The sequence below is a fragment of the Lactuca virosa genome, chromosome 8 (assembly GCF_052849685.1).
Source record: "Lactuca virosa cultivar CGN04683 chromosome 8, Lactuca_virosa_CGN04683_v6, whole genome shotgun sequence".
Lineage (NCBI taxonomy): Eukaryota > Viridiplantae > Streptophyta > Magnoliopsida > Asterales > Asteraceae > Lactuca > Lactuca virosa.
The window spans coordinates 251,986,404-252,008,666 of record NC_136433.1 but is presented as its reverse complement, the minus strand read 5'-3'; the positions used below and the strand labels follow the sequence as shown (position 1 = coordinate 252,008,666).

At 34.4% G+C, this 22,263-nt stretch overlaps 2 protein-coding genes across 3 annotated transcripts; both read right to left on the bottom strand.

Annotated features, from left to right (window-relative positions):
* Positions 1-731: 731 nt before the first annotated feature.
* On the bottom strand, positions 732-3,449 carry TIM (triosephosphate isomerase). 2 transcript variants are annotated; one of them, XM_079064730.1, is made up of 10 exons: positions 3,074-3,449; positions 2,554-2,580; positions 2,356-2,425; positions 1,960-2,083; positions 1,791-1,875; positions 1,573-1,705; positions 1,305-1,478; positions 1,144-1,226; positions 946-1,028; positions 732-858 (listed from the first exon to the last, which is right to left on the bottom strand). In XM_079064730.1, the coding sequence occupies exons 1-9, from the start codon at positions 3,299-3,301 to the stop codon at positions 972-974; spliced, it is 981 nt and encodes a 326-aa protein (XP_078920856.1). In that variant the 5' UTR covers positions 3,302-3,449; the 3' UTR covers positions 732-858; positions 946-971. The 2 variants fall into 2 exon arrangements, with proteins under 2 accessions (XP_078920856.1, XP_078920855.1); XM_079064729.1 differs by having other exon boundaries at positions 732-1,028.
* Positions 3,450-8,172: 4,723 nt separating this feature from the next.
* Positions 8,173-12,314, bottom strand: BHLH121 (basic helix-loop-helix (bHLH) DNA-binding superfamily protein). Its single transcript, XM_079068999.1, has 5 exons — positions 11,958-12,314; positions 10,642-10,745; positions 10,026-10,153; positions 8,774-9,223; positions 8,173-8,683 (listed from the first exon to the last, which is right to left on the bottom strand). The coding sequence occupies exons 1-5, from the start codon at positions 12,047-12,049 to the stop codon at positions 8,519-8,521; spliced, it is 939 nt and encodes a 312-aa protein (XP_078925125.1). The 5' UTR covers positions 12,050-12,314; the 3' UTR covers positions 8,173-8,518.
* Between the last annotated feature and the right edge of the window lie 9,949 nt (positions 12,315-22,263).

Sequence of the window (22,263 nt, the reverse complement as noted above, 5' to 3'; positions counted from 1 at the left end):
TAATACAACCTTTTCCAACGATGTAATCCATTTCATTTTCTCTTAAACATATACAATTAAAGCAAAAACAACTACAACATAAACACATAACATTGCTTGTTTTCCTTTAAGTTATTCATGGCTCAATATTCATCAGAAACCTGAGTTGGGTTCATCAAGTCTTTTCTTTTCCGTGAACCGAAGTTAAACCACCGACCTTCAATGATCCAACTTGACGACAAGAAAAAGACAAGAATAACCGGCATTAAGAATAGGAATAATTGGAAATTGATGCCTACATAACTCGACCAAGATTTGAAGTTTGAGTATTCAGAGAGAGACAACAAGAAGACAACAATGGCAAGAAACGCAACCAAAGGAAGAGGTGGCAATGAGATGGATGACAATGTTTGGGCCCTCCACCCGTGTTTTGAGTCCGGGTCAAATCGCTCCATTTGTCTCAACTCGCTATTTGTATTTTCCAACTATCACACCCTCATGTACATATATATAATCAATTCAAGAGGGTAAGATTGCTTTGAAGATGGGGTTAGTTAGGTTAAGGTATATGTTCTTTGAGTATGAATTATGACGAAAACCACTTTAGTTTTGGATACTAATTAAAGATACCCAAATGTTCTTCATTTGTAATAAACAAGCCAATAAGATAAAATTTTACTTTTTCTTTTCTACTTCCGACAAAACTGAATTCCACCATTTTAGCAAACAAACAGTAAAGAAAAGTCCATTCCTTGGCATAAAATAAATTTAACATTTACTTTATTGCATATATATTATTCTGTATTCTTGTTTTCTTCAAGAATTATAACCAAAAGTCTTGTACACTCAGAGATGATGACATCTATTACAAAGCAAAGCCTGTGTGAGAAAGAAATTGCACAATTCAAGTTGCTGATGCTGACATGGCACTAACATCATAATCTTAACTAAAATGACACTACTTACTTTGCCCATAATCACGGACACAGACATCAAGCAGCAACCTTTTTAGCCGTCACAGAGTTAATGATGGTTGCAAAATCAGAACCCTACATAATATAATAAATTAATATGCATTTTTATTTTCTATTTCGAAATATATCTATATATTTATATAAATAACAAAAGAAGAGATGATAACAATAACAGTAATAATAATAATACCTTCAAAGAAGCACCACCAACAAGAAACCCATCAATGTCTTCTTTTTTCGCCAGCTCAGCTGAGTTCCCGGCATTAACAGATCCTGTGATACATAAACAAATAAATATTTATTTAAACATAAACAAATAAATATTTATTATTTGTTTTTGAAATGAAATACCTCCATAGATGATACGTGTCTTGGATGCAACTTCAGGTGAGACGTTTTTTGCAAGCCAATCACGGACTGCCACGTGTACTTCCTGAGCCTGTTCTGGTGAGGCCACTTTACCGGTTCCAATAGCCCATACAGGCTCATATGCAATTACAATGTTATCCCAACTCGACACAGCATCTGTATTATACATTTAAAAAAAAAAAATGTTATAATTGGGTAGATTTTTTAAAAGCACAAAAGTAGGATGATGATGTAATAAATGAAAGGTTGCCTGCATAAGCTTTCAATTGCTTGAAACAAACATCAAAAGTTTTGCCAGCTTCTCTTTCTTCCAATAGTTCTCCAATGCAAGCTATTACTCCAAGATTCTGACCTAATGCATATGCAGCCTTCTTACCTATAAACTGGTATTTAAAGTGATTTAGAATGTGATTTTCACCTTTTATGATTTAGAAAATAGAAAGAAGATAATGAATTTATAAATCTAACCTCATCGTTTTCCCCAATCACATGCCTCCTCTCAGAATGCCCAAGAATTACCCATTTGCATCCGATATCTTTCAATTGCTCTGCACTGCAATTACAATTGGAATTTCTTGCATTTAATCCTTATATTATAATATCAAATAAGATATTGTGTTCAACAAAAGATGAATACCTGATTTCTCCAGTAAAAGCTCCACCTTTCCCAATCCAAGAATTTTGAGCAGCTATCTCAATTCGATCAGTTAAAGAGCTCTTTACTTGATCGATATAAACAAAAGGGGGTCCCACAACAACATCTGCAGAGTTCAAAGAACTAAAACTCAGATCCATTGTTATTAGAATTATGAATAATGAATTGCTAAAGAAATAAAGTATGTTACTTGTTTAGTATTTACTGCAACTGAAATTAATATGATAGAGCAATTAACACGCTTCTTAAAGTTTTCTTCTTTTTTGCAAATAGGTTTTATAAAGTCTAGTGGATAAAAGCAGTTTGTATGTAAAATTGAATTAGATAATTAGATTATGTTACAATTGAATGAAATAGAGATGAAGATAGAAAACCAACCAACATCAGGCTCCAAAGTTGCACTGTTCAAGTCTGAGACTAGCTGCTTGATTGAATCTTTGGTCCCATTCTAGAACAAATGTTACAAGACAAATCATGAGAAAAAGCCACATAAAAAGAAAACAAGTGAAAGTACAAAAATTGGTGTTCAGGATTTCAAATTTATTGTGACTGAAAATTGAAGGCACAATCACTTACACATTTCCAGTTGCCTCCAACAAAGAACTGTAACAAAAGAACAGATATCAATTGTCAGTAGCTAATATTGAGAAATCGGCACTATAATTGGGTTGCATTTTGTAAGTAAAATGCCTTGTTACCAAATATATATATATATATATATATATATATATATATATATATATATATATATATATATATGAAAAGAAAGAAACGAAACTAAGCAGATTGATGAAAGTATTCGGTTAGTTCTTACATTTATCCCAATATCAAAATTCAAGTTTATTACAAGTTGAGAACTCATAGCCAGTTTACTAATTGAAAAATCGCCTATTAACGTACTACGACTATAAATAGAAATCCAAGGAATGCTGCAATACTGAAAAAAATCAGAGCCGTGTTCAATTCTTTTACTTTTTCGCTGCTTAAGTTAGCATTGAGAGTGTGATTATCATTCGAAGCAAATGAGATTTAATTGGAACGGATATATCAAACATTAGATCTGTATAAAATGAAAAAAGCATGTATATCTATCTACCTTCCCGGTGCCGGCCATGGCGACGATGCCGGTGCAAGGTCGTGTAGAAGCAGAGGAGAGACGTATGTGAGAATTGACAGACTGGAAGAACGATTGAGTTGTGGAGAGTGAAGCGGACTCGAGCTTCGAAGAGCGGCGGAGTCCGGAGAAAAGAGGCGGAGAAGCAGCGGCGGATTTAGCACCGGAGAGCTGGGATGCTGGTGTAAGAGAAGTTGAAACCATCGCCATAGTAAACCCTAATTCGGAGGTTGGAGGCGACGAAAATGGCGGTAGTTGGTAACAAGTGGTGGTGCTAGGGATACTGTGGTTGTTGTGTAAAGGTGGCCGAGAGGCGATGAGTTTAATGATGCTGATTTGTTTTACACGATAAGTCCTTTTTTACGCTCCCTTGGGGCGTGTAACGAAATATATTTATATTTGTTTTTAAATATTTGATTAATTGATTCTTTTAAATATTTAAATAATTGATTATTTGTATTACTTTTTTGTTACAATTTATTATTTATTTTATCATTTAATATTAGATAATCACGTATAAAAGGATATGCAGTTTGTGGGTTTCTTGGTTAATCTTGTTTGGATCTCTTTGTTTGAAACTTATATATATATATATATATATATATATATATATATATATATATATATATATATATATATATATATATATATATATATAAACAAAGTCCTCGAGTTGAATATTCAAGACTTGGCTTTTGGTTTGTTTTGGATCGGTTTGAAACTAGAAAGTGAAATCGCATATATCAATCCAAATATCCTAATTTTGTCCAAAAAACAATAATTCAATTAATCTAACTACCTCATTTAATGATTAAATTATAAATTTAATTACACGTATAGTATACCGAGTGAATATATCATGGAACACAAATATATAATCGAATATCCATTTTTATAATAAAACGGGTTGTGAATATATATTTAAAAATGAAAAAACGCTATTTTTGAAAAAGGGGTAAAACTACATTACTCTTTACATGTAGTTTAACTTTAAACATGTTATTTTCAACGAATAATCAAAAGACATACATGATGATAAATGAGTGATGCCGCATCCATCACATGTGCCACATATCACTCCACCTATACTTATTATGTTGATAGGGATGGGCCTCATGGGAGTTGTGTGTGCCCCCATCGCCCAACCAAAAAGTCCAGATGCCATCTTTCAAAGCAACGAGGGCATTCTTGTCAATTTGTCTCCTTACTAATATGGATTATCCAACCATTTGAAAATTGTTAAGTAATTTCTTGAGTTGTTCTATTTTAAAAATAGAGATATTTTTCATAATCATTTATTAAGTTGAAATATTAAGATGATCATTATTACAAGTATCATAAAATGACCACGCGGTCCATGAATACAGGTCCAACGATTCGTGAGAACATTTTTTTGATGGCGATATAAACGAAGTGGTAGATGCAATATCTTTTATTTAAAGTTAATAAATACCAATTATATTCCAAGTTAGATGGTTCTTTTTTTATAATTCCAAGATGGATTAAACTCAGCACATTTCCCTATACTAATAAAAAAGTGGTTTTTTTATCATTTGTCGTCCTATTAGGCGTCTTAATTAATGTCATATTATTTGTCAATCTATTAATTATCCATTTCAAATTTCAAGATTTAAATTTCTTACTCTAATTATATTAAATTAATAAGATTAGAATAAAAAATAAAATAAAGTTAATAAAGATTATCACGTGATAAAATTTCACATATTTATTTGAATCAACGATAATAATTTTATATAACTAAAAATATCTTTTAATTAATAATTTATTTAACTTAATTAATAATTTTGAGTTTGTACTATGAAAGTTTAGTTAATTTTGTAACTGTGGTTTCCATAGATTATAAACTAGTTATATCATAAACAAATGACTTGAGACATCATGTTTTTAACTTATCTTCTCTAAAAAAAATTAATTTATGATAAATTACTCATCTTTTATTTCAAATCAAAAATATATTTTTACAGAATAAATGACTCTGCATCAGTTCAAATCCTTGTTAATTTTTTTGGAATACAAATACATACAAAATCTACCTCTCTAATAAATGAGTCCCTAAAATCCACTTGGCATCTTTCTAAAGCCTATAATTGACACGTGTCAACTTCCTGTGTTTTCCAGAATTTCATTTGCCGCTCAAAGAATAATCCCATAAAATCAAAACAAAAGATTATCTACATAATCGCAATAAATCGGGAATTATCTTCTTTCAGATTTGACTTGGATAGCGGATCCATGATTATCTTGGATTGCATCTTTTATGCGATTACAAATATTCTACTACCCATAAACCTTCCTGCAGGGTTTAACCCTACCATTGAGGATTTGCTTGTAGGATTTGAAATGGTCGTTTAAGGTCGGTCTTCACACCCCCCTCTACTGGTGATGAAGGTCAACTTTCAAAATTTCATGTTAGTTGATTTAATTTGTCTAAGTTTGTTTTAATAAGTATTATTGAAATCGTCTTAAGAGATGTTTTTGCAGCCAATTTCTAACTTTTGTGCATGTGTGATCCACATAGTGGATTTAAGTTTTAAGGCTTCTACTGTTCATTTATTTTTTGATGCAGGATAAGTGTTTGATTTTATGTCTCTATTGAGTTATACTCATTGTTTCATTATTTCCATTAAATACTTGCATGATATCTTTGAAGGAAAGAAGATGATGAAATTGTCAAATTGGCATGAATTATATAACAATATAATTTTTTCCGGCTATAATTCATTGGCTAATGAAACCATTTTCGTGTTCATTTAAATTTCCAAATTAGGGTAGAAGATTATGTGCATACAACATATATGTTGAGATAGGTTTCACCTTATATGTTTATAAAATATGGGAATTTAATCATTTTTTAAAACTCGACATAGAACTTTAAAGATCTTTCATTTTCATTTTTTTTTCATTTAGGTTTGATGGATTGAAAGATGATGAAAATGAAAAGTGGTTAATCTTTTTATAAGTTTTAAAATAGTTGTGATGATTTGGAATAACAATTGACATGGTTTTTATGATTTTTTATCCGGTCTTCTTTGTGTATATTCAATTGAAAATGAAGTACCTTATCTAGAATTTGTTGATATGTTAACTGCAAGATAAAGATGAGTCAACTTTGAGTGGAGAACTTGGATACAAATTGAAGGGGACTATATAATTCTTATGATTGTTAATGTCTTGAGCAATACAAACTCAATGGTGATGGCACCAACTATTGAAGGTCCTATATTTGGTGCTTACATGATTTGGACGTCTAGAAATTAACATCTATATTTATAATGGCCATGATCTGGATGACATAATGTGGAGTTTGTTTTGTTGAACTTGGGTTATCATTTTCATCGTATTTGGTACAAGGGTATTAGAGATTTATGATTTTATACATGTTTTCTTTCATCGTATTGGAAAACAGAAAGTGGATTTGTGGTTTTTAATATGAGTTCTTTTTGTAGGTGATATTCTGAAGACGAATGGAAATAAAACTTATACGGTCGATGAGTTTGAATTAAAGAAAAATGGATTTATGAAATTGAGGTTAGTTGCATCATTTTGGTTTAAATTACTTAATTTATTCATTGATAACTTTCAGAAATACCATATTAGACCAGGTATGTTTAAGAAATAATATATCATTTTATAAGAAATATTATCTTTTTTATAATGGCAAAAGAGGTTAAAAGAAAAACCTTTAATTATTAATGATAAGGTGTTGTAATATGTTACTTTTCCATTTTCCCATTCCAAGTAGGACCAATGTGAACCGTTCTCATATGCACATTCTTCATAAAGACAACAAGATAACAATATATAACCGTTAATCTATTTTCCATGAAGACAAACAAGATAATTTTACGCTAACTTAATTTTAGATTTGTCATATAACAATTGTATTTCCATGATTCACCGTGTTTGATTTTTTCCAGACTATACAATTTTATATTTCATTATATAACATTATCATTTTTTTTTCATTATTCTACATGTAAATAACACCGCTCATATCTTCAAATCATTTTATACATTAATTTAAATCAACAATTATAAAGTTACTGACAAATCATCTAAATTTGAAAGTTAATAATGGTTTTAAAATCATTTATTAATAATTATGATTTTGAAGTACAAATATTATTTTAGTTCGGTAACCGTGGTTTCAACGGGTTATAACATAGTTTGACTTAATACATAATTTGAGAAAATCTACTATAATAAATGAAGGTTTTTTTGCCACATGTCCTCTTCTCCTTCATTTGGACACATGGCATTTTCTAACATTTTTAAATTTTATATTTTCCACTTGTCATTTTATTGTATTTTTCATTTTATTAAATTAAAATTACACATTTAATATGTAAGGTAATATATATGTAAGTTATTTATTAGAAAGAGTTTATATATGTAATGTATCTAATACATTAAAGCCTCATTAATTTTAATAATTCAAAAGATTTCTCATTTTTCTTATAAATTCAAACTTTTCAAATTGTTAAAATTTTATATTTAATTTTTTTTAAATAAACTTATGTAATAAATGAGTTTCACACCTACTTATTTAATAATTAAGTAGATAGAAAATTATTTATTTGAGACAATTAAAAAGATTGGGGGTCGCATATGTTGTTGACACGTGTATAAATGATAGATAACAAGCGAGTGGCCTGGCATCCATAGTATCTAAATGCCAAATGGACCCAAAACCTTTGCCCAAACAAATTTATTCTTATGTGACTAAGATATTTCATGATATTTGTTTCTTTTTTCAAATTTATCCCTTGAATAAGTAGTTATACCATTATTATGTTTGACAAAATTATAGCCCGAAAGCTGGACCTAAAACCCATGTATCTGACCTTTCTGGTTATCCAATATTTTTTTTTGTCATAATGTATTGTTACTTAATATCTCATGCTATGAAAATATTAAAGATTGTGATATGAATTTCGTTACATGCAATACGCAAGGCCGTTTAAAAAAATTGTAATATGCAATGAATAAGGAGAAAAGAAAATGAAATCCACAAATAGAAAAGGAAAGGGATATGTTGCGACTTGTGAACATAATGCATATGTTACGAAAGATATTGAGATAAACCCAAAATAATAAACATGCCTTACATTACATGTTATAAACTATTAATTAAATTGCCTATACTTCATATTTGATCCAAATCATACACTAAATAACTTCCTTTATTTTTTTTCTTCTAATAAAACAATAGTTACATACATTATACATACAAGGAGCCCATACGATAAACACATGTTGTCGTCGTCATCATCATGATGTAACCGTATAATTGAAAAAAAAAAAAAGTGGATTTAATTTTCTTTTTAAGTACCTGTGTTTTGTTTGTGACTTGTGAGAGTGAAAAGTTAGGAATCTATGCAAAGTGGTGGTGGCATGGCGGTGGTCCTAGCGGTCACCACCACCATTGAGGCCGCCAATGACACTATTTGATGAGCTGGCTTGTACAGTATGCGATGATGAACAGCCGCTAGGACTAAGAGAGCTCTCATCTGAGATGCTATTCTCCTTCCTATGTGATTTCTTCAACTTTGATTCACCCCCTGACCCCTCCTACAGTGTATAATATTATATATGAAATATCATCATTTTTACTCTTAACATCTAACCCAGTTATATGCAAGAAATAGAAGAAATTGTAACCTGATCTAGTGTAGATCCGGGCATCTTTAGCTCCAATTCAGTAGCAACATCATTAGAGTCCTCATTTTTTCCACTTGATGACTTATTTTTAGAAGGTTGTCTGGTAGAGACGTGGGACCTACTACTTGGTTGCTGAACAGGTGGTGGAGATACGTATTGAAAGAAAGTGGAACACGGGTTTGGAACAACACCACCGGGATTTTGGTTGCCAAAAAAAGGGTAGGGTTGGATGGGAGGGTGGTGCATAGGTGGCATTGGCATTTGCATAGGGATAGGGTAGGGGTAGGTAGGGGGGTGGGGTTGCATTACAACTGATTGGTCCATATGAGCCCCCCATGGGTATATACTACTACTAGCCCTAACCCTTTGTTGGTATTGAAGGTTGAGATTTTCAATATCTGATTTTAAGGATGCTTTTTCTTCTCTTAAATCATGCTTCTCTTGAGTCAACTGTTATCATTCAATTCAACCAATCTCAATATATCATCTATTTATAAACCTATTCTCAATTTCTCACTGCTTGCTATAATTAGATAGATTAATAAGAAAAAGGTGAGAATACAATGTTATAATTGGGTAAATTATCCAAACTACATTTTCTTAATAACAAAAAAGTTGAAACTACAATGTTGTAATAGAATGAAGACAAAGTTACATAAATGGTCCCTGTGGTTTACCAAAGGTCACAACTTTAGTCCCGGCTCATTAAAAGCTCTACAATATACATTATTTACTTATGATTTAATGAACTTTTTATTTACAAAAATAAAAAATGTAACATAAAAGCTCATTAAAACCCACATAAGATTACAATAGAAATATACTTTCTATTTATTTTTATAAAACAAGACTGTAAATTAATCAAAACAATAAAAAAAAAAAAAAAAAAAAAATTAATATCCGTGTCATTTAAAATTCACACGAATAAATATGAGTTATAATGCCAATTTCTATATTATACCATGGTGGAATGAAATTTAAAAAATGGAAGGAATCACATTCCTTCAAGAATCACCTATTCCATTCCATCATGCAAAACAAACAAGTTTTTCTCATTCCATTCCATCCTTTCCCCAATTCCATCATACCAAAAACCACCCAAGTGTTTTCAAGTTTCAAACTAAATCTTCTACTTTGCAGATACATGTATGTTTTGACTTATAATAGCAAGTAGCTGGAAAGTATCCAAAAAGTCATGAATGTGTGATTTTACTTAATTATTTCTAAAAAATAATAAAATTTGGAAAGTTACCTCACGGGATTCTTCAGTGAGTGTTGTATACTCAGATTTTAATCTGCTGACTTGAGCAGTCAAATCATTTAGCATCTGGATTGTATCACAGAGTATAGTTGCCTTATCAAATTTAGGTCTATCAGGATCTGTTCAAAGTTTACAACATTTAGCATTAAACTTACAATATATCCAACAACATTAACCGAATAATTTTAAAAAAGAAACACAATACAAACAGGATAAGTTGACAACACATTATAGAAAGTGTGATAATGTGTCGTTTCTTTTTACTTAATGGACTTAACAGAAAATGACTTGTGGACTATATGAACCGTCTGAATGAAAAAGTAAATGACCATTTTACCCTTCAATAGAAAAACATTTCTCAAGATATTCAACAAATTAAACATGGTATTGTTTTATTTTGACATAATAGGTAACAACTTAATCCGATAAGCTATATATATATAGGTGTTTCTTTTTACTTTGTGGTTTTTGCTACAAACCAATGATAAAGAGTCAACAAAACATTATACACCAATGATGATATAAGATTCTTATTTATATAAATGCGATGAAGAGATGACAAATTTATCCATTTTTCTTATTATATAGCAACAATATGGTGACATACCTAATGTCTTTCCCAATTCAGTGAACTGCTCATTGAGACGATCTCTCCTTAGCTTCTCACGATCAGCCTTTTGAAGCTTTCTGTCTTTATGTTCAAATCCAGGCCTTTCAGAAGCAATAAACAAATGTCAAGTAAGAGAAAGGACAAGTAAAACTAAGGGTGCATTTTGCTACATGGGAAATGACTCGGAGAGGAGGGCATTTATGTCTTTTGCACAGACAAACAATCAAGAGTGAGTCCATGTCCCACCTTTTTTGTCTGATTTAGTCCCAATTTAATGCATGTCAAATGCAGTACAAGAAAGAAGGTGGAGATATATATTGGCAACTGGAGATGTGTATTGAAACTACTAACATGAAAAATAATTAAAATAAAATGTTTTCTTTTCAATTCTTTCCAACTTAAGAGCGTGAAAAACAATTATTACACCTTTTCTTTTTCCTTTATCCACTCTCCTAGTTTAAACTTGCTTTTCTCACCAAACTTGAGAACATAGTGTAAGGGGTGCTTGGTTCACAAAATGTTTTGGAAGGAATTGGAATTTGTCAATGGATTGGAATATGAAGGAATTGAATTATGTCATGTGTTTGGTTGGCAGAAACAGGATTGGAATTCACAAGTGTTGGTGAGGTAAATGAGGGGAAACCAGATGGAGAGTGAGAGGCAAGAAGCACTTACTTGTGAACTTCTAGGGTTAGGGTTAAAGGGGTAATTTAACAATTTTAACATGAACTTCTAGGTTAAAGGGATATCTGAGTATTTTTAACAAGGAGTGCTTGGAATTGAATTCAATGGGTTTTAGGATGAAATCATGAAAAGTTGATGCAAAGGATCTTGTAAATTCCATAGGATTGCAATTCAGTATTCATTTGCAACTAAAAGCAGGATTTGAATGGAACTGAATTCCAATCCAGTCTAAATCAAGAAAAACTGTTCATTAATACTAGCAACTAGCAAGCTTAAACAGTGAAGTATAAAAACTAATGTTTTAAATCATTGAACTTCATCTTACAGACAATTATTGCTTGCAGTTATAGTTACATTACATACCAAAATTAAACAAATCAAGCCAAATCCCTCACCTAAAAGCATGCCATCTAAAGTTCAGAATCATTGAACTACATCATACTGAATCATACTTGCATTCATAACGCGAAGTTCTAAATCCAATTATATGAAACTTCAGCACTAGAAAGGAACAACTCATAAACATATCTTAATTCCTCAAATTATTAACATTTTAAATTCCGTTACCGAGTAAAACAGCTCGAAATACGTAAGCTCTGTAGTTATGAGCTGGGACTAAGAACTCATACCTTAATTCTGCGTTCAATTGATTTGGGGGTGGTCGATTATCAGATGGAGCAAGATGAAACTTCTCTGAATTAGGAGGCAATCGATTATCCATTTGTAGGAGATAACAGTGAAGATTTGTATCTGCAATTTGCTTGATTTAGGTGTGATCCTTTCTGAGTTTTAGGGTTTATCCGTTATCCGATCCAGAAAGACTGAAATTTCATAAAGATAACGTGATTAAATGTAATTGTTGCCTATTTTCACTACCGAGAATCTACATAGTGATAGCTGTAGGGCAAGTACACCCGCATATTTTGGATTCGGGTCAGCTTTACCCGACGCTTTTCTCCGAGTTTTATATAAGTTACCAACTTCAACGACGCTTTGCCAGTTTGCCCAAACAAAAAAACACGTTTCAAACGATTTATTTATGGTTTCGACATGTCCCGATACTTTTAACTAACAATTTGAGTTGCTAATTTTTTACAGAATTGGGAGGTGAATCTTTACAACTTAAATACTGATTTATAAGTCAATTAAATATGTATTTTATGTGGATTTAATATAGGAAACTAATTTTTTTTAAAGGCTACATATATAAATCTTGAAGTCATATAAAACTGTTTTATATACAATAGTTGTTATATTTTATTGAGGAGCTCAAGTGCCTCAGGTGTTAGAAAGTCAAAAGTATCATACACAAAGAGGAGTAATTTGTATACTATTTTTTTCTTCATACATAATAATTTATGTTTTTTAAAGATGTATAATACAATATTCTAAAGCATGTAACGTCTAGATCCTCGAGGTATGGAATTTAAAATGAATTATGATTTTTGTGTTGGTAACGACGTGATGAAGGTATCATCACGACGTGGCATGGCGATATGAGGTGCATTTTCTCGTTGAGGTGACATGACATGACAACTAAATTAGGGGCAAACCCTAATTTCCGGACTTGGACCTTATTCAAAGGAAGTGAGGGTTAGGGTTTTCTCCACCATCAGCATTCATCACCTCCTAAACCCCCCTTGAAGAAATCTTAATCCCGTTCTTCTATTTTTGAGGCCATCTTGGTGTTTTTGGTGGTTCTTGAAGGAAGAAAAATACCTTTGTGGTGAAAGGAGCATCTTAGCCAGCTTTGAGACTCCGTTTGGGCATCTCTGAACATTTGTAAATGTTCAAGATCCAAGCTTTATTATTCTATGTTGCTAGATCTAGAGTTTTGTCCCCTCTTCTTCAATTATAAGCTAGTTTGGGTGGAAGGATTCCATAAAGTTGGCAACTTTATGGATCATTGAGGTCATTTGTAGGTTATATGCTTTGGATCTGGAGTTTGGTGTGGTTTTGAATCCATGCATTGGATTTTGGTCCCATTTTAACCATTTTGATCCATCTTGAGTTCAAGACATGCATTAGACATGCATGTCTATAAAGCATCAATCTTGTAACTGTAACGACCCAAAAGTTCAAGGTAAAAAATTCATTTTTAATATAGGAAAAACACTTTAATAACTTTGTTCCAGACATTGAAAACATTTCAATTAAACTAATATCAGAGTCTGATCTCAAAGATCACACATTGCGGAAAAACATGGGTGTGTGCACTGCGATCGTCCCGAGCTCCTTTATTTGAAAACTGGAGGTACCTGAAACAAAATTGTAAACCGTAAGCACGAAGCATAGTGAGTTCCCCAAATACCACACACCATACATATCAACTGAGCCATACATGTCATACATAACTGTGATCCATACATATCAAACATATATCATAATCAAATAAGATGCTATGTGTCGCACATAGTCTTGTCGTTATGCTACGGGTCGCCTCGTGGTCTTTCTTGTCAAGCCGAGGGCCACCCCCTGGGTCTTACAGACAAGTGCCAGGAGCCACCTCCGGGTCTTCCATGCAAGTATCACAAAGACAACTAGCATACAATAGTGTGTCAGGAGCCACCTCCTGGTCTTTCATACATAATGCCTAGGGCTAACCCCCGGGTCTTCCTACAATACATAAAACAAATGGGTCGGCATTGGTGCCTTCGACCCATACAAACAATGAGGAGACTCACCTCGACAGCTGATCCCACGAATAATCTCTGACTGCAAATTCGCTAGAAACCCCGCGCTATCAAACAAACAACATCTAATTAACAATTGAGTTTCAAAACAAAACCATTAATCCATAAACGGTCAAACTAATCAGGCCCAATATTAATCCAATCCCATTGGGCCCACTAAGGCCCAACTACCAACTAGGCCCTCTAAGGCCCAAATCCAAACTGGGCCCACAAAGGCCCAACCCCAAACTCCTTAGGCCCAAACTAGGAAATTCAATCAGTTTAGTCCACACATGGCCCAAAACGGAAAGCCCAAACCCCAAAACCAAGTCCAAGACCAAAAGCCCAAAAGTCCACTGGTGACACGAACGTTGGGCGTTCCCTTGTGGAGCGTTGGGCGTTCGTCACCGGACCATCCATCGGTACACCAAGCCAGAACGTGCAGCGTTCCCCAGCCTTACGCACGGCGTTCCTGTCCAGAAACCAAAAATACACAAATGACTTAATAGCTTAAGCCCAACGTCCAGAACTTCCAAATAGGTCCATATCAGTGTCTTAATCCATAAAGTCGACCACTTGTCACCTTTGCATGGTCCAAAAGGACCCAAACATGATTCCAAACACCCAAACTTCACAAAGTGACCAATAACTCAAACATGGGAGGAATTAATGTATCAAGACTCCAACTTTAAATCAAAATCAACTCAGAAAAGGCAAGATATATAAATCTTAGGCTCTTGGAGTGACTCAGACTCACAAAGAGCATCCACATGTTCATAAGAAGCACAAAACAAGCCCTAATCTAAATATTAAGCTATAAGATACCAAGATAAAAACTTTATACCTTCTGAGACTTGCAAATGAGTTGGAGAACCTGTATCCAAAAGCTCTTCCTTGATCAATGAGACTCCAAGGTGATCACTCTCCTTCAAGAACACCAAAATACACTCAAAGATGGTCTTCCAAGCTCACACACTCACAATTAGGGTTAGGGTTTCAAAAGGAGGCTTAAGGTACAGTGGAGGCTGAAAGAATGAAGAGCCTTGGGTCTTAAGTTGTTTAAATAGTGCACACTTAGGGTTTTTTAGTGCAGACGGTGAACACCCTGCGTTCCTCCCTGGAACGCACCGCGTTCGTCTTGGCCTCCGCGTCCAGTTTCATGCACCGAACGCTGAGCATTGAAGATATGAACACCCCGCATTCGAGCCTTGCCTCCAACACCAATCTAGCAATAAGGTTCTAGGCTTGAAAAACCTCCATACTTGATTGGATCATGCTTATGCATGCAATATGAATCTTATAATTCCCGAGATGTTACAGTAACACTCGTTTTCCATATTGGTTTAGCTTAAGACTTGACGGGATCAAGAATGGAGTTTTTGGGAAGAACTTCATGCCACGACGTAGTGCATGGATGCTTATGACGTAGCATGAGTTAAATAGGAATGCCTCTATCTGATGAGTACTAGGATGTGGTAGTAAGGTGGCCATGACGTAGCATCTGTTCTGGACCAGCCCATTATTTTAGGGTTTCTCTCGTATTTAAGCATGATGCCTATGGCCAGTGTAGGGCTGGGGCAAGCTGGGCTGTGGAACAGGGACCAAAATTTTAGGGGCCCATTTTTTTAATATACTCTTAGGCGCTTTAGTCCTTCGACCTCATTCTTCCTCCTTTGGCGCTTCAATCCTTTAGCCTCCTTCTTCGCTTTCGATCGTTTTCCATTTTCTTTTTGGTTCGTTTTCTTGGTGCATGCAGGTTTATGATTTTTTCACAAGCTAATTGATTTTGAATTAATTTGCATACTAGTTGAACTTAATTCTTCTGTGATTGATGTTTCTTATATAGGAATTATTAAGAACTAGTCTCATATGTTTCTGGCTTTCTGGTTCGTTTTCTTCCTGATACGTTTTCCTGGATTTCTTCTTGTTTCTTCCCGTTTCCTATGTTTCTTATATGGAAAATCTAGATTAATTTTGTGATTTTTTCACAAGATAATTGATTTTGTATTACTATTTTTTTCCATTAACTTGATTGTATTATTGATTTTGTACTATTGTTTCTGTCATACCTGTTGATTTTTTCTATGACTTGATTGAAATCTGTTTAATGCATTGGATTGTAGGAGGAGATGAAGCTATATTTTATATTTGTTGTTTTTAAATGAAATGATAAACCTGTATGTTAAACAATTGGTCTTTTGATATAAAAAGTTCAATTGTGTGTATGTGTTTGTGCTTCAATTATCAATTATATTCAATATGTTCAATTATGTTATTGTGAAGCCTAGGCATACATGTTGTTTGTGCTTCAATTAGAAATTCAGTCGGTTGATAGCACTACACCAAAGATGGGATGCTCTAATTTCTTTATATATAATACGAATTACGAAATTTAAACTGGAGAATGAACTTTATTATAGTATTTGCATTCGTTTTCTATTTCACCAAGTACTTATATTGTCAAAGTTAGATTCATTAAAGTAATTAATTGCTAATTCACCAAGTACTTATGTTTTAAATTGCATTTTTCTCGAAAAAACTATACTTGTAGTCTTAGAGAGGCTGAACATGACCATTTTGATTCAACCCGATTAATTTTCTCGAAAAAATTAATACTTTCACACGATAAAAGCATATTTCTGAAACTTATCGTCGTTTTAAAAAAAACTTAGGTTTATATAATTTAATTCACCGGACGTTAGGACCTAAGGGCCTTTTTTTTCGGTTCGTCCTGGGCATTTGAATCCTCAAGACTGGCCCTGATGATGCCCCAAGGATTAGGGCATCCTTCTCATCCTCCATCACTCTCAAACCTCAAAAACCCTAACCCTAATCCCTTTTGGTGATTATTGGCTCGTTTTGGTGCTTTTGGGAGCTCGAAGAAGAAGAAGAAGAAGAAAGTGTTCTAGTGTGTTGATCCAACAAGGAAACCTCATCTGCATCATCCTCTTGTGCATATTCTGAACCTTTGTAAGTGTCCAAGCTCCAAGATTTTTGGTTGCATGTTTCTAGATCTAAGTTCTTTGTCCATTTTCTTCATGTTGTGGAAGTTTGGAAGAATGGATCCCATAAAGGTGGGAAGTTTATGGATCCTTGAGGTCATTTTGGTGTTTTATGTTGTAGATCTAGAGTTTCTTGTAGTTTTTGGTCCCATGGATAAGTTTGAATTCATTTCTTCATGATTTTGACCTAGTTTCGGATGAGACATGCATGTCCATAAAGGAATGATTTTTATGGTGGTTTAGGGGTAGGAAATCCTTCTGGAAATGATGGACTTGAGATCTTAAGGATTAAGTGCTTAGTGATTGGCTTTATGCCTTAAGTTTCCATTAAGGACCTATGTTTAAATATTTTGGCTTATTAGGATGTATTAATGGATAAAGTTGGAAATTTTATCCATCAAGACCTTGGGGAGAATCAGATCTGAGATTTGGAGCTCTTAAGGATGAAGGAAAACATCTTAATTCATTAAGTTGTTCTGACCTAGTTCCCATGATGTGGCCTTCTGGCCGCCACGACGTGGTGACTAAGGATCAGCCCTACTATTTTGGTGTTTTGTGATCACGACGTGTCCACAGATAGGTCATGACGTGGAAGCTTGCTGATGATAAGTATTGACCTTGACTTTGACTTTGACTTTGACCATTTAACTTTTGGCATGGTTTGAATTTTGGTCAAATTTCTATCTATTAGAAGGTTGATTTAGGGTTTACCTTATGTGGTTTATTAGGAGGTGTTTATCACCCATTCGTAAGTTGTGAGAGTTGTTAGTTGTGAACTGCGTCGACAATGTGGTGCGGGCCTCCGTGAGCTCTGTTGCGGCCCTCATCTCTATCACTTGGTTGGCGGTCACTTGTGTATGGTCGCCAATGTCTCTAATCCGTCGGACCATGACAGGAAGAGCTCGATCAGTTGGTCCTCCATGGGTGAGATTGTAGAACCCTCGCTCCATCCCGAAGGGTGGGCGATGCCCCTGATGCCGACTCCACCTCTTAATGTCAATTGCCTAGGGGGCGTAGGGCCATTGTAGCCCAATCGATGCACTGGTGCCCTTGCCATGTAGGGAGGGTCAATAACTTCGGACTCGGCATCCGAATCATCCTCCTCCTCTTCTTCATCGACCTCCTCATCGATCTCTATCACACCCCCAAACCAGAACGGAGGAAACGTTCGGGGGCGGAGGACGTCATGCTCAGTATCATAACCATAGTGAAGAAAGTAAACACAACCATCATAAATATAATTTAAAAGATTACATCGTTTCAAAAATACATGTTTCCAAATAAATTACATATGATGTCAAAATATAGCAAAAGAATCTACGCCTTAGCGTCTTGACTTCGGAAATCTTGTAGTTACCTGTATTACTGATTACCTGAGAATACAAGTTGTTTTGAAAGAGTATCAGCATAAAGCTGGTGAGTTCATAAGCATTTTATGAAAAATGAATGTTGTTTCCTTGAAGTTTGTTACAAGTTTGTCTCCAATAAATCCAATATTTTCTAAAATGTTTGTTGTAGTCTTAACTGAACCAAGACTTAGTATATGTAAGTAAATCGTCATACTTATGTGTGGTTTTATATTTAAATAAAACTCCTTTGTGAAAAATCTTAGAATTCCTGTGAACTGTATGTTTTGTTAATACCCCATGTGAGATGTTATAACCATGCTTAAGACTCGTGGGCCTCGTATACGACGCTCTTCAGGCGTCGGAATGTTATGACGATTGTCACCACAGACCTGCCGATCTAGCTGTTGCAAGCAGCTTCGGTGCGGGTTTGTCAGACCCAGTATAGATCTATACACAACTATCACGCTCTCCCTCCAGGAGATTCTGATTATAACTACAGGACTTTTCTATGGTACTTAGGAGTACCCCGAAGGAGAATGTCTCACAAATTTATTCATTAACAAGTTCACGTAGTGTGTAATGAAATACTTGTTTTGTAAATCGATTGTGTTACTGTTTTCTTTGTTAAGCAAAGTGCTCAAACTATACCTATTATAGTTTATCAAAAGTGTTGTGTGCTTGAATGAAACCTTGTTATGCATGTCTTTGTATCACAATAAAATGACATTGAAAATACTAAGTGTAAATCATACACACCTTGCTCAACATGTTACAAGGTGTGAATAACTCTTAAACATGTTTTTGACAGTTTTATCCTTAACTGTCACTGTTTTAGAATATTCATAGAAAAATCATCGTAAGTTGAAAACTGAATCCGTAAACTCTGAGTGTTTGGAAAAAGAGTCTACTGTATTCATAAATTTTCCTATAATTTTTGGTGGTCTCAAACCAGTGTGAAAATGTTCATCTTCACAACCTGGTCCGACTTTGATTATGCAGTGATAGGCAGTTTTGTAAAAATCACCATAAATTGTAGAAAAATCGTATGGAGATGTGCAAGTAGTCATTTTAAATGTATAAACCTGAACTATTTTCATATTAAACAGTTTTGAAAAATATTAAGTTTAAGTTGGGTAAAACAGTTCGGGAACAGGTCACAACTTTTCTGTTGTAAGCTGTCAAGTTAAGTTTTAAATATGTTTTGGTGTTTTAACTTGTATTCCCACCTGAAAACTGAAGAAAACTGGAAAATGTAGGGGTATGAACTCACCGTGAGTGATTTCTTGAAGAATGGAAGATCGAAGACGAGGAGTATCAAGTCAAGAACACTTGATGAACACGTGAAGTGTTGGATGATCCTAAGAACGATTTTTGGTGTTAAATGTGTGTAGATGATTCAAGGATGTTATGAAAACATGGAATAACACTTGAGTTTAGGTGGAATACTTACCAAAAAGTGAGGTAATAGCTCAAGAACACCTCCAAAAAGTGGTTGGAAGTAGAGAGAAAAAGAGGTTCTCTTGAAGGTTTGAGAAGTGTGCAAGTGAAGGAATTGATCAAAGTGAACAAAGAAATCCTCCAGGGATTTCTTTATATAGATGTTGCTGGAGCAATTTGCAAAGTTGATGGGATGTTTACCTTGGTTTGTGTGATGTGGATAGGGTTGGGCTAATGAGAGGATGACACATGGAGGCAAGTGGGCACACTTGACCCACTTGTGGGGTAGAATACTCCTCTTAATATAAAATAATGATTTTTAATTAATAAATCCTTGAGAAATAAATAAAATATGAGTTTTGGGGGTTTAAAATGGTAAAAATATGAACTTGGTGAAAAATCCCCGTCAAAAACGGGCTTAGGAAGCGAAAGTAGTCGAAAACCGGGCTTAAGGAGCGAACCTGCGAGGTTCGGCTCTTGAAGGTGCTGAGGACCGAAGGTAGGGGAAGGAACCGAGAGAAGGGAGAAGGGACCGAAGGTGGGTCTCGGTCCGAAGTGGTGAGAGGAGCGAAATAGATCGAGGGCTCGGTCTTTTTCGGCTGCATGGAGGTTTCGGTCCGAGGAGGCTGGTTCGCTTCTGACAACTTCGCTTCTGACAGCTTCGGTTCTGAGGGGCTTCGGCTCTAATAGAAGGGTTCGGCTCTAAGAGGTTCGGTTCCTAAGAGGTTCGGTTCCTAAGAGGGTTTCGGTCCTATTTAGCTGTTTTTCGATATAACTCCCCGTTTCAAGTAGTTTTTGGCCAATTTAAGGGTCGGGATGACCCGGTTGACTATAAAAAAATTGAGAGAGATTTTGAGAGAGATTTGGGAGAGATTTAATTTTAGCCATTATTATTGTATAACCTCGTAATGCAAGGTTCGTAAACCCCGTCATGCTTCGTTTATGATTGTTTTAAGTCCCCAAAAGGGTCCATAGTCATGTTTTGATGCGTTTAACTCCATTTTTAGGGTTTTTACATTGCTAAAGATTCTTCGAGACACTTGATCTTGACATACAAATGCACATTTTTATAGAATGACTTTTCACATACAAGTATTAGTTAAGTTTGACTTGTTGACTTTGACTTTGACTTGTTGACTTTGACTTTGACTTGAATTTGACGGTTGTCACAATCTCCTCGTCGATCTCCTCTTCTTCGAACTCCTCCATGACCTCTTCCGGGTCCTCCACTATCCATCCCCCATTCCCTTGGTTTGGGGGAATAGGATCTCCTGGTGATAGAAGTCTGCCATGGCGTTTGCACGAGAATATGTAAGTATGAGAAAATAGGTAGAGCGTCAAAATACCCCTATAGTATTTTATTTCTTTTAGTTTTGTTTTCTTAGCCCCTTATGGTTTTAAAGTTGGTAAGTTTTAGATTTGTTGTCCACCTTGACCACTCCTAAACACATGTTGGTCATATCTCGAATAAATATAGTTGATCAGGCTATATTTACCCTAGATATGATTACATAACTGCCTAAGTTTAGTCTCGATGTCCAACTCCTCTAAACACTTGTTATTAGTTCCTTGTAATGACATTATCCTTATCATGCACGCATGTATGTACACTTTTTATAAAATACTTATATTTTTAAAGTATACTTTTAGTCAGAGCGTTTTAGTCCCATTGTATTTATAGTTGTATATCTTGTATGGTTAGATATACTAGTTCACTATAAACAATGCTCTGATACCAATCTGTCACACCCCCGAACCAGGACGGCGAAATCGTCCGGGGCGGATGACGTCATTGTGTAGTATCATAACAATTGAATATGAATGAAACATAGCAACCAAGAATCATACATAAAAGATACCAACATACATTGTTTACATATTGTATTTGTTCATCAATTACACAAAAGTGACATAAAGTATGATTTTCCAAAATGTAGCAAATATCTAATATCCATGGCCCAACTACCTACTCACTGAGTCCCTAAGAATACAAGTCGTTTTGAAAAGCGTCAACATAGAATGTTGGTGAGTTCATAAGCATATTTGTATGAAAAGCTTTGTAACATCTTTGTTTGTAATAGTTTGTAAAACTCCAGAAAATCCGATATTTTCTATGAAAAGTGGTTTGTAAGTCTCGTTCTAAAACTGTGAATAATTGCATACATGTCCCTTGTTTTTCTTTTATTGGTAGTGATAAAGTGTAGGTTCCCAGAAAATCCAATATTTTCTGTTGTATGAAAAATGGTAGTCTTAAACCCTAAGACTGGAGTGGTGATAATAGTGTACAAAAAAGCGTAGTTTTGTATTTTATAAAACCAGTGAAGTGTATACTTTCTGTAAGTCCAAAATAACGTTTTTAACCCTATGTGAGTCGTTACAACCATTCTTGATGTGACTGATATACCTGCCATGACGTTCTTCAGGCGTCGGTTTCGGTAAGATATTTCTCACCCTAGACTGGCCCCGTCTAGCTGT